Below are 12,954 nucleotides of genomic sequence, written 5' to 3' on the forward strand. Positions count from 1 at the left end.
GTCCCCGAGGTCAGGGGTCTCGTCTTCCACTTCTCTTGCGTCCCAGGACCCCGTGTGAGGCTGGCACATGGCTGGGGGTCCCGGGGATATTTGTTGTTAGGAGAGGGACCCCCGAGAGAGAGCAAGAGCTGCGGTGGGCGGCGGAGATGCCCGACAGACCGAGGGGGCCAGTGTGAAGGGAGGAGCCTATCCTGTTGTGTTTAACTACAACATGGAAGGGGGAAATGGGGGCTTCCCAAGTGCCAAACCGCTCCTACTGAGGGCAAGCATCCCTACCTCCCAGATGACGGGGCTCCCGCTTCCTAGGTCTGAGGCGCTCTCTCCTGGATGAGACTGTGCAGTGTTCACAAGCATTGTGCTCCGCCAGAGCTACAGGCTGCAGCCCAAAAGCTAACAGGATGGAAGCCAGAGGGGTGAGGGGGGGTCTTTGTGACCAGCGGGGCTGGTGATGGGCTCAGAGGGGACCCTGCGAGGAGGAGAGGCCCATGGAGGCTTTGACAAACCACGAGGGGTGCGTGTGTTATCTTCCCTGGGCATCAGTGTTCCTGTTGTGTGCGTCATCTTTTGGCTGCCAGCAGGAATGGCAAATCCTGCCCCTTCCTCCCCCTGTTCGCGGCCCCTTGCACACCTGGGCTGGTTTGGACTGAAGTTAGGGGAGAAGCCACTGCAGGGCCATGTGAACAAGCCCAGCCAGCTTTCCAGCAGGCAGGACTGAGCTCTTCCTTGTCATGTGCAGGCAGTCAAAGTCAAGAGCACGTGGCTCCAGCCCATGTGGCCTTGGGCAAGTCACTGTCTAATGGCCACATGTGAGTTAGAGCTTATATCCGTGTTAGTTCTTTGACAGCCGTAACTCCGTGATTGGGCAGGGGATGGCTCCAAACACAAATGTAGAAACACATGCACGTGCGGTCAGCGTGCTTCCTTGGAAGAGGCTCAAGGACCCGGCTCCACATTCACAGTTCAGGGGAGCTTGTGGCCTGAGAGCAGTCTCCACATGTGGGGCTTCAGACAGTAAGTCTCTTAAGACTTTTGAGAGTCCAGAACGTGGCTGTGAACGGAGGAGAAACTGTTACTCTGTGCAGGGGGTATGCGGGCGGGGAGGTTGGTTCCTCTTCATTAAAATCCGGGCATGAGATCCCACTGATTCCAAGTGGCTTTGCAGTCCAGGAGTTCTAGGACTGCCAGTTCTACCTGGATGGAGGTGTCCAGTGTGGCCTGCTGGCAAAGGAATCTTAGCCAGTTTGGCTGCTTAGCAAACACCTGAGTACTCTGGTAAATACCCATGGCCTCCGGGACTGGAGGGGGATAAGGCCGTGTGTCTCCCTGCCTCCCCCAGTCCCGACAGCCTCAGTACCAGGTGGCATGTTATCAGGAAAGCAAATCCTCGACCAGAGCTTGCTAAGCCCCTACAGATGATTTCGGGCAGCAGGTACCACCTATTCTTGTAGCTCAGAAGAAGTCTTGGCAGTTTCACTCTGAGCAGAACCCAGAGGTATTTTGGGGGCAGGACCGGCCGATCTAACAACAGAGCTCAGCATCAGGTCCTTTGAGCTGGAGGATGCAGGAGCAGAAGGCGCCCAGCCTCCAGGGTGGCAGTGGGGGCACTGCCGGGCCAGCTGGATTCTCTGGTTGCTTTTTTCCAGGGTGCGGCAGCCCGTGCAGTCCTCCTGACCCAGCACTTATCTTGACACCACTCATTTTGCCAATGAAAAGGAGCTTTAACATTTCTGGAGCTGATTAATAAGCCCTCTGCCAAAGATTTCAATAAGGAGGTTCGAGGTGCCAAGTAGCCCTCTTCGGAGGCTGATTCCCACCTGTGATATTTTGGAAGCCACCAGACTGCCCCAACATATTGCGTAGGACGCAGGAGCATTGGCCTCAAGCTGTTTGTAGGAATGGACTCCAAAGTCAATTGCCACACCACCCACGTCCCTGCTTGACCCGGTACCTCTCAGGTGCTATTGCCAGTGGATGGCCATGTTGATGCATGCCCCCTCTCCTGGGCTGCCCAGTTTTCGAGTGAAATACAAGCACAGCCAGTGCAGGCAGGAGCCAGGTCCTGGGCCCAGGGGCCCCTCTCGTTTCAGTGTCTCACCACCTGCACTGGCCAGCCTCTGGCTTTCCTATGCACAGAGCTGGCAGCCCCAGGATGGCTGACTGTGAGTGCAGGGACAGCATCACCACCTACGAAGAGGGAGGAAAAAGGCTTTACTTAGCAGCCGCTGTCAGTCTGCAAGGTCCTTGAGGGTGAGACCCGTGGGCCAGGCGCCGTGGCGGATCTGGACGCGGGGCTAGGGGTCCCTGTGCTTTCAGGGCTGGGGCTGCCTTCCTGCAGCGGCGGCTCATCACAGGGATGAGTTTGGCGCACAGCGTTGGAGTTTGGGGCTCCTGGCTGAGGATGGCATGGAATTGGGCAAAGGAGTTGTGCTAAATTCCTAGAATGTGAGGGATCTAACCCCGGTCTGTCACACGGGGTCGCGGTGGGGGCAGTCTTACTGGTGTGTGATGTGTGTTTCGTTTTCTGTGTCACTTACACAGCGGGGTGATACTGTGCATGGTTTATGGTTTCCCCGCCACGCCTCCCATGTCATTTGAATTCTTCGAAGTCGTCGCTGCCATTTCCTGCCAGCACGTGTGTGGCTCTGTGAGCGTGTTGACAGACTCCCCTCCTTGTACCCTCGCGTGGCACCTGGTCCTCCCATTGCTGCAGAGACTCTCCTAGTGCAGAAAGCTTTGTGTGCCGTTCAGATTGTCTTTGGGCTGGACCCCTGACGGGAATTGCCTACCGAGAGCGTGAGCCTCTTCCTCTTATTTTTAATTACAAAAATAATAAGCCTGTGCCACAGAAAAACCAGAAGATACAAATAAACAAAAATCAATCAGTCAAAGGGGGTGAGGCGCACCCCTGCTAGAACGGCGGGGACACACCAGCCAGGCTCTGGAGGGAAACGTGCCTGGGGTTGAGTCCCAGCATTGCAGGTGGTTTGTCTGTCACCTTGGGCCTCAGCCTCTCTGAACTACAATTTCCTTCCTAGCAAAATGGATGGGAATTTACCTGTCTCTCTCCTGTGCAGGTTGAGAGAACATATGTAAATGCCAGCACTCAGAATACACTCAAGAATCCAATTCCAGGAAGAAGGCTGGGGCGTAACCTGCAGAGGCCAGCGAAGCCTGTTGGGGGTGGCGGGGCCCTTGAGGACTCAGGGAACCGCTTAACGAAAGCCGGAGAGATTGGAAGGCTGGGTGGCTGTGGGCCCAGCTCTTGTGCACCTGGTACAACATTTGGCTTTGTTTTGTAGGTGGGAGGGCACTCGTGTTATGGGTTTTGTTTTATTTTGGTTTTACTTGGTCTTTTTCGATATGGTGAGGGTGCTGAGAGTGATGTTCAGAAAGCAGTGTTTAGGAAAATTAATTGAGGGCGAGTGATTGGGGGGGTTGTGTCACAGGCAGGCGTCTCCCCAAGACCGGCGGTGGGGCCAGCAATGGTCTTTGCCATTATCTTTGACCTACTGGGGCCCCTCCTTCGGGAGCGCTGAGCTCTACCCTCTAAGGAGAGTAGATGGGAAAGCTCAGAGCCTGAAGAGGAAGCATGAGCCTCAGGCTCAGTGGAGGTTTTGGAAGCGAGAATAAATGCAGGTGAAGATGATGACACGTGGTGGTCGCTTGCCAGCCGGAGCAGAATGCTGTGTGCTTCTCTATCTCTCATGAATAATACCAGGTACCTGAGACCTGGGGTGGCCGGTGGTCAGAACTGCAGAATGTCACTCACACCCCGTAAGTCATTCACAGGTGCTTGTCTCCAAGTGTAGCCAACCTTGGAACACTTCGGATGGGAGAGCCCACTGGCGTTTCCAGCTATTCCAAGCAAAACTAAGTAGGCTTTTGGCCTCCAGCCTGTTTGTATGCTTTGGAATAAAGCACACAGAAAATAAAACAGGCCCAGCTAACCCAGCGAGGCTAGTTCCAGAACCAGCTGGAGAAAATATTGTGATTGGCTGGGTCTCCGGTGGCCCCATCGTCCGCGTGCCCGGGGTGGGGTGGGGGGCTGGCTGCAGGCGGCCTTCCACTCATCCCCAGAAGGCACTAGCCCTTTGCACTTCCCTCTGGTTCCAGAATAATCCCTCACATCCCAAGCAGATGCTTGTTTTTATCCAACTGCCTGCTCATCCATTATCCCCACAGCAGTGCTGGGAGATACACAGAGCCAGCGTGTTCATTCAGGCTCTTTCCTCAGAGGGAAGACTGAGGTTCAGAGACATGGGCCTGCGCTGCTGTCCCAGAACGCTCGTGTTGAGGTCTCAGAGGACCTGGAGGGGCTTTGGGTAGCACCATGCTGACTGCCACAGAGAAGTTTATTACACTCGTGGTGCTTAGAACCAGGAGGCTCCTACGCCACGCAGGGCCACACAGAGAAGCACAGGGTGGGTCAGGAGGCAGGAGGAGCTGGGGGAGATGTGGGCAGGCACCTGGACTGGGGTTTCTGTGGAAACAGGTGAGGCAGGGTGAACAGGCACAGGTTGGTGAGTTTGAAGAATTTCAGCAGGCTCTGGGTGCAGGGGTCTCATGCCTGTCCCGAGGGGGAGAGCCCCCGGGAAGAGGGGAGGGCGGTGTGGGCTCTGCATCCATTGGTCTTCATGTGAAATCTGTGCTCCTGGGTGAGCAGTGTCCCGTCCCCAGGGATTGCAAACCCTGGGAGGGCAGTTTCTCTACAGTCAGCAAGGTCTCAGATACCAGAGCATCAGAATTACAGGAAAGAAGGTATGGTTAGTAAAAAGGACCAAAAAATACATTTTACAAAGAGCTAGCCACTTGGCCATGTTGAATGTCATTGTTAACCTGCACTGTGTCTCCCTCCGGGTGTTTGCAGGCTGTCTGGTCGGGGTTGGGGGTCTGTGGTTTCAAGTGGGAATTTCACTAGCAGAGTCTTCTGGAAGGGCCTTAGGCATCATTCTTGCCAGTGGGAAAATGGCATTCTCTCTATCCCAAGGCCGGGGGCCCCCAGGGAGTCCAGGTTTCTGAAGCCACCGTGCTGTTTTCCTCTGAAGCCAACCGGCCTTTGCCTGAAGGGAGACAGGGACAGTGCAGGGGGCTGTGCTGGCCAAGGACTTGGAGCTCAGATGCCACGGACTGCGGCACCGTTAGCCTCTCCTGCCTCCATTTGTCCTGCTGCCTGTCTTTTTAAAAGCGCTCGCTCGGCCCTCCCTCCCCCTCACTTGCCCGTGTAGTAAGGAGGTGCCTCCCCCGCAGCCCCTGACTTGAGAGGTAATGACAGTTTGCTGCAGTCCCGTCAATGAGGGGGTCTGGCGTGCGTGGCACAGCAGCTCCAGCCGGCAGACTGCCGGCTGCGCTGTCTCCGGCCAGCTCGTGCTGTCTGCCATCGCTTGCTGGGCTGCTCTGGGGACCGGGAACACACCCAGCCCGGTGCCCATCTGTTGCAGGCGTGCCGCGGAGCCGCCCGGAGAGCAGCTGAACCCTAGAAATTACCTTGGCGGGGTGGGGGGGGGGCAGAGAACCCCCGTCTCGGGGATCTTTCCAGCGAGTGAGGCTGCAGGATTTTCTCAGAGCCGGGGGCGCTGTCTCCCCCATCACTCGTCTCGTCAGCCAGCGCTCTCCAGCCCTGCACTTCTGACGAGCGCCGGGGCGGGCCGAGGAGACCTCCAGGACCACCTGCGGCTGAGCAAGCAGACCTTCCCTCCGGAGCTGCATTTCTGAATGCGTGGTGAGGTCCGTCCCCGGGCGTGTGGCGCTTTTCTCTGATGGTGCTTCGTCTGCTTTGCATGCAAGACGGATGCTGAATTCTCGCTTTGTTCCGCAGGAGCCTCTTATTAAACACCTCCAGGCCGAACCAGTGTTCCCTCCCCACCTTGGAGCCGGGTGTTTTCTCCTTACATAACTTTTTCTCCGTGATTTAGAGAATAGCTAGTGAAGGTGGTAGGTATGTGTGTGGGCGAATTCATCTCTGTTCCTTCTCTGAGTTCGGTCCCTCCTCCCGCCGCTGGCCTGAGTGCAGGCCCCCTCCCCAACCCTCCCACCCGCCCTAAAGTTCCCTTGCTGAAAGCTTAGCAGAGTCGACATTCCCTGCCTTTCCTCTCCCTTCCCTGAGTCATCCTTTATTGAATCTGTCCCAAATGGAAAGGACTGGGGATGACGTGAGGGTCCCTGGGCACAGCCCCGTTGTCCCTTGGAAGGCTCTTGACCACCTGGTCTCCTGCCAGTGGAGGGTGAGCCGTAGAAAGCAGACTTGTTGCTTTTAACTTACGGGGAATATGCATTGAAGAAACGGAAGGCAGGAGGGCAGTAGGGGCAGAGGGAGCGGTGAGGGAGACAGGAAGGGAAAGAAGGGAGGATGGAGACGTCCTCACCCAGGACTGGGCTCAGGCTGGTCTGTTCTCTGTGGGAAGGAGAAGGGTGCAGGCTGAGAACGAGAAGCCTTAACTGTTGACCGCGTTCGCAGAGCAACAAGTAGAGCTGCGGGCTGGGGAGGGCTTGATCCCGGGACGGCGCGGCCTTGCCTTGGCCTCCGCTGGCACCGATGGGCCAGGTGCTGCTCTAGTTACATGTGGAGAGAACCTGGGCTTGGAGTCCGTGATTGCTGGTACTGAGTCCTGGTGGTGGGGAGAGACGAAGAGGGGGTTATAAAAGAAGAAGGAAGATTGATTCTGTGCTTCTGAATCTGCAGTCTAGCTGCGAGAAGAGTGACTGAGATGATTCAAGACTCGGGGGCCAGTAGATAATCAAGCATTCTAGGTCATGAAAGGCAGGCCCATGGGGTGGTCTGGAGCAGTTGGGAGAGGGCTGCATGGAGGAGCTGGGCTCAGCAGGTCCCCCCTGGGCCTGGGGGGGCGATGGGAGGCAGACAGGAGGATTCCCCCCAGAGGCGTCCATCTGAGTGCAGGGGAGACCCCAAAGCATAAACAGGGGAGACTTTGAGGTACTGTTAGGTGTGGCCAGGGAGGAGACCTGCAGGAGCAGAGGGGAGGGGGTGGGGGCAGCTCGTGAAGCTTCCTAGGAGTGGGATGGACCCCCGCAGTGAGGCTGAACCAGCTCCATTGGGCTCCATCGACCTCTCAGCCAGGCTGATTCCTCACTCCGAAAACAGCCCAGTTCCCTCCACTGGCCCAGGAGGCATCGTAACACGGCCTCTGAGGACCAGGACTTCTCACGTCTCCAACAGCTTCCCCAGTTGGCGTGGAAACTTCCAAGGGCTACGTAAATCTAAGGTGGGGTGTTCTGTCTGATTTTGGTTTTCTTTTAATCCTGATATTAGGCCTATGAGACAGGTGTAACTCCTTTCTATTGAAGAGGAGACTGAAGGTTAAAAGGTTAAATTCATTCAGGGAAGATCACTTGAAAATCTAGGAGATTAAAGGTACTTAATCTTCTCAACACACCTAAGCTCCCAAGGGTTGAACTGGGAAGAGAAGCCAGGTGTCCTGAGGCCCAGCCCGTCTTTATTGAGGAGTTGGGTGGGGCGGTGAGGAGGGGGCTGGTGGACTGAGAAAAGGTGGGGAGACCTCATCCCAGGCTGTGGTCTCCTCTTCAGGTCGGGTCCCCAGGCTGGTGTTAAAGTCAGCTCTTCAGTGCAACCATCTCTTGACTCCTGTGTGCCAAGTGCTGGCTGTTCCAAGATGAGTAACCCCTTTGGTCTTGACCTCAGCAGGGAATGGTGCTGAATAGCTGGGGATCCCTGGAAATGGAGGTGCAAATTGGGAGTTCTCATTTCAGCTCAGGTGTTAATTAATGGAATCCTTCTTGGATTTTCCCAACCCCCTCACTGCCCTCCTTCAAACGACAGACCTTGTTCTTCCTTTAAAAGTATCCCAGGCTCTCCTCCGGCAAGACGCCCATCCCCTCCTGGCAGACCCCGTTAGCATCCCGGCACCCCGCCTGTGGGCTGACACAGGTTAACACCTATCCTTTTGCTTTACGTGTTATTTTGTATTAAGTTGTGTTCCGTTAGCTCCTGTAGATTGATTCCATTGGTAACTCCCTCAGCTCAGTTGGGGTTTTCATGTCTGAGAAGGGCTGTCTCCCTGTCACCTCTTAAACTGCTCATAGCTTTTTACATCTGGGGAAATATTTATTGACTGTGCACGAGGCACCCGGCACCGTGTTTGGCGTTTTCGTGGATGTTCGTAATTTTAATTCTCATGACAATCTTAAGAGGTTTGCCTCATTTTACACAAGAGGAAATGGAGGCTCCGTGGACTTGATCATCTGTGGAGATTGCATAGCCAGTATTTGGCAAACCAGGATCAAACTCAGGCCCTCTGACTCCAAAGTTGCCCCTGCCCCGTCCCCACTGTCGCACTATATAGACCCTGTGGCCAATGTCTGGCGGGAGCACTGGCATCTCGGCTCGCATCATGGTGTGATAGTGTGATGGTGTGATGACAGCCAGAAACCAGGGTAGGACCTCGGGCGGGTGACTTGCTGCGAAGGTTCTGGCTTCCCCACCTCCTTCAGGTGGGGACCAAACTTCCTTCCCATAAGCGTGACTTGAGACGCTCAAGTCCTAAAGGGGATTAATGACAGATGGCAGAGCTCTTACCTCAGTGACCACATCTTCAGTTGTGAGAAGGATGTAATCAAGTCACAAGGTTTCCTTCTTTAACCCCGAGCCCTTTGGCACTGGACTTGGGAGTCAGACTTGAGTTGAGGTCTGTGTCCTACTCCTTACCAGCTGGGGACCCAGGCCAATTATTTCATTTTTCTGAGCTTGATTTTTCTTCTAAAAATGGAGATAAAAGTAACACAATAGCCACCGGGTTGGATGAAACCAGTTGACCAAGGCTGAGTTCCGGGCACATAATAGATGCTCGGTAGACAACAGAGCCCCTCCCTTTAGGAGGCGGTCAGTTGTGGAGTTTCCCCCACTGAGTCCAGCAGGGCCTTTCCAAGCAGGGCCTTAAAGTGACGCGTTTTCTGATGGAGTTCTCTGGGTTTTACCACTTGCATTATTCATCCAGCAGTCGAGGCGGGAGGGCTTTGGGTTCTGTTGGGTTCACATAGTTCCCCTGCAGCTCCATTCCGGCCACTTCGCATCTGTCCTTAGTGACGGACATGTCCGCTCCCTCCCTCCTCCCCGACTGTCCCACGCCGACAGTTTGCACTCTCTGGTGGGTCATCTGCTGTCTCCATGCAGCTCCCCCAGTACAACCAACCCCTGAAGGTCACAGTGGCCTGGGTTCACTATCTTCCTCGAATCATCAATTCCTGTCTTGATTTCCTTTGGCATCTTTCACCCTAAGATACAGCAGAGTAGGAGGTAGCAGGGAAGAAGAAGAAACGCTTTCTGTTTTGCTTTTACTTTGCAGGCAAGGTATGTGGTGGCATTTCACTGTCTAATGTCTGCTTTTAAGGGCGTCTGCCATCTGCCTGTGACAATGGCTCCAGCTCCTTAGTCCGTGTGCGTTAGAGCCTCACTGTGTAGGTCCCAGGAGATAGGAGAACGGAACTCAGCGAGGCAGCCAGAGTCTGCAGGCGGCGCTGCGACCACCCCCAGAGCGTCAGGGGGTCCGGGCAGCCCAGGGCTGTGGAGCCGGGGGTCAGAATTGTCTTCCAGCCGGTTCCTCCTTCTCTTCTGGGTCCAGGGCTCCCCGGATAGGGTCTCACCACTTCTTGGATTGAGAACCAGACGTAGAATCAGGGGCAGAAGGGAGGCAAGATGAAGCACCCCAGCAGACTTGTAACCCAAACAGCTTGTGTTTTCTGCCCTTAAACGCAGACATTCTCCTTAATTGGCAGCTGAGTTGGCTAAGTCACGTTCAGAGTCGCGTTTTCACGGCTGGAAGTAGAATCAGAGCCAACACGTGTGGGCATTTGGGGGTTTCTGAGACGTCCACGGTGTGTGTGTGGGGGGGAGACCCGGGAGGGCCTGTGTTTGGGAAAAGGTCATAAGGAAACAGACAGAGTGTCCACACTTAGAGCAGGGACGGTACACAACCCTCCAAATAACCAGGACCAACAAGCAGCATCTCCCATAGTTGGTGTAGGACTCGCTCAGGAAGGAGAAAAGACGGCAGAACGTAAGGTATATGCATTAGGGCAAAAAGGCTCCTTCCAGGAGGGAGCGATTCTGGTCCTGGATGTGTGGCTGCAGCCCTGCGGCTGGTTGTCAGGGCTGGGGTGGGGGGAGGTGTCCTGCGCTTGGCACAAACTAGCCATCTGACAGGTAAACCCTGCCCGCCCCGTTCTTCTCAGCACATGTGAAAGCATTTCTAGAAATATTTTCACCAGTAAGGATCAGAAAGGTGATTTTTCCTTATCCAAAAATTAAGTTAACTAAAATGCTTTAACTGCCATGACTAACCCTTTCCTACCCAGCTCGGCCAGAAAACAAGCGGGCGAGTTTCTGGATAATGGAAACTCCTCCCCAAAGCGAACACTTGCCCAGCCAGGTGAGCCTTCCTATCTCAGAGTCAAGACTGAGCTGGTAGGGAATCTGGACATGCCCCTGGTGGGGTGTCTGCACTTCATCGGAGAGCAGGACTGACATGCTTGTAAGGCCCGGAAGACAAAGATGGAAGGGAAGCTTCCAGTCCTCAGACACTGGGGACAGACCTCCAGCACAGGGGCAGGGCAGCAAAGGCTCCCAACCGAGGCCAGGCTGACTCCTGCCAGGAGTACTGAGGGCCTCCTAGGACCCTCCCTGCGCTGTTGCTGCACTGATTTGGGGGAGAGTGGGGTGGGAAGGGGCTGGACCGGGCTGGGGGCTCATCCATTTTGAACGAATTTTCTGCTCAGATTCCCAGAGCCCTCTGGCCTCTGGTGGGATTTGCCCTTCACGTTAGACCAAGACCCAAGCCAGGCATTTACCAAGAACGGCCAGGCCTGGCTCAGAGCTCGCTGCAGGCATCTGTCACCACCCACTCGCTCTGAGTCATCCCACACTTATCTGCTCAAATCGCAGAGCCTTGAAATGCGCTTTCCAGTTGGCTTTCCAACACAAATCCAGGGGAACACTCGGAAAAAGGGAGGGTCCTGGGGACAGGAGGAGGGATACGCCCCAGTCGGACAGCCTGGGGTGGAGTCCAGGGGCTTGGAGTGCCCTGCTGGGGGCCGAGAGCCCCTCCCTTCCATCTCCTGGGATAGTGTCAGGACGCCCCTCCTGGCCTTGCCCGGCCCCTTGTGGTCTCACTAGCGGCCACCTGGCAGCTCCTCTTCCAGGCAGGCTGCTGGCAGAGGGGGCACTGGGCTGGGCTGCTGGACTGGCCAGCTCTGTCCCCGGGAGAGACTTCTGAGGGAGGTGCCTTTGAGGCCGTGGGGCCTGGGAGAGGTGGAGGCAGAGCTGCTGCCTCCATTGCTTTCTCCTCCTCACCTCATCCCCTCTTCCCTTCAAAACCCCTGCTGGGTGCGGGAGCACCATCTCCCCCACTGCCACCTAAGTGAGGAGAAAAGCCTTCAGCCAGAGCCCCAGGTGTTCGCCCCCCACCCGCACTGGGAGCTCCTGGGTCCTACCAGCCCGCCAAATGGAGGTTGCCGGCAGCACCTTCTGTGCCCCGAGGACCAGCTTTGCAAGAGAGGAGTCATACTCAGGGTGTGTGAGTTGGGACCAACCTGTTCCCCTCCTGCCCGTTTACCTAAAAAGAAGGTCCCAAGTCTAGCAGTCTGGTACCGTGTCTAGCAGTTCTGCCCCCCAATCAGTTTTCTCTAATTTCACTCATGGAGAAAGATAAGGAGATCACTGTGCAGTTGCCCCCAAAAGAGAAAGATCCAGAGTATTTTTCAATAATCCCAGGTGGTCTATCCAGAGTTCAGACTGAGAGCAGCTGGCTGCGCCTGCCTCATCTGAAATGCTAACTGTCAAAAAACTGGAGTCCGGTAACATGTCCTTAACACCAAAGTCAGCCTGACATCACCCAGTCTCTGACACCGGAGGTACTTTGGGGTCTCAGTAACTGCCACTTGGACAAAATCTGGAATGCCAGTGAGTAATGATGTCCAGTTGAGATAAGCTGGCTGTGGTCGATGTTTTTCATCATGTTTAAATATCCACTGTGTTCTTTGTGCTCGGTGATCCCTACACTTCCTACTTGGCAGGATCCTGGGGAAGGTGTGGCTGTGGAGTGGGCAGGGACTCGTGGCCTCAGCCCAGGAATGTCACTGAGCATCCCCTGCCCCCCTGCTAGGGCCCCAACTCCAGCGCTCCCAGAACTGGCCTCACTCAAGCACTTTTTCTTTTTCTTTTTTTAAATTGAAGTATAGTTGGTTTACAATGTTGCGTTGGTTTCAGGTGTACAACAAAGTGATTTCAGTTATACATTTATAGATATTCTTTTTCAGGTTCTTTTCTATTATAGGTTATTACAAGGTATCAACTATCTTGTAATATCTGTGTTATACAGTAGGTCCTTTTTGTTTATCTATTTTATATATAAAATAGTGTGTATCTGTTAATCCTAAGATCCTAATCTATCCCTCCCCACCTTTCCCCTTTGGTAACCATAAATTTGTTTTCTCTGTCTGTGAGTCTCTTTCTGTTTGTAAGTAAGTTCATTTGTATCATTTTTTAGATTCCATGTATTAGTGGTATCATATGATATATGTCTTTCTCTGTCTGACTTACTTCACTTAGTATGATAATCTCTGGGTCTATCCGTGTTGCTGCAAATGGCACGATTTCATTCTTTTTTAATGGATGCATGGTATTCCATTGTATATAGCTAGTCATCCGCCGATGGACACTGAGGTTGCTTCCATGTCGTGGCTATTGTAAATAGTGCTGCTATGAATCAGCACTTTTTCTGTCCAACCGTCTCCACCCCACCCAAATTTCTCTCCTCTCCCTCCTAGGCCTTCAGGGTCCTCTTCTGAGATTAGCTAATCCAATAACCTACCAAATCAGAGAAGGGGTTAGTTTAATGAGTTATCTCTCCCAGTTATTTAAATACTGCCTTGACCCAAATAAAGGGTCTTGGAATAGGAAGTGGAAGCCCCTTTGTAAGTTTTGTG

At 54.3% G+C, this 12,954-nt stretch overlaps 1 protein-coding gene across 7 annotated transcripts in view; it reads left to right on the top strand.

The window, feature by feature from the left end:
- The window catches only part of PRKAG2 (protein kinase AMP-activated non-catalytic subunit gamma 2), a 241,261-nt gene that overhangs the window by 41,688 nt on the left and 186,619 nt on the right, over positions 1 to 12,954 (top strand). The window contains exon 1 of one of the 7 annotated variants that reach the window (XM_064487193.1): positions 5,519 to 5,724. The exons of the other annotated variants lie outside the window; for them this stretch is intronic. Coding sequence (XP_064343263.1) covers positions 5,713 to 5,724 — 12 coding nt within the window. The 5' untranslated portion in view covers positions 5,519 to 5,712. Of the gene's footprint in view, positions 1 to 5,518; positions 5,725 to 12,954 lie in introns of those variants that run through there. 7 annotated transcript variants of the gene reach the window in all.

Source organism: Camelus dromedarius, chromosome 7 (assembly GCF_036321535.1).
Source record: "Camelus dromedarius isolate mCamDro1 chromosome 7, mCamDro1.pat, whole genome shotgun sequence".
Lineage (NCBI taxonomy): Eukaryota > Metazoa > Chordata > Mammalia > Artiodactyla > Camelidae > Camelus > Camelus dromedarius.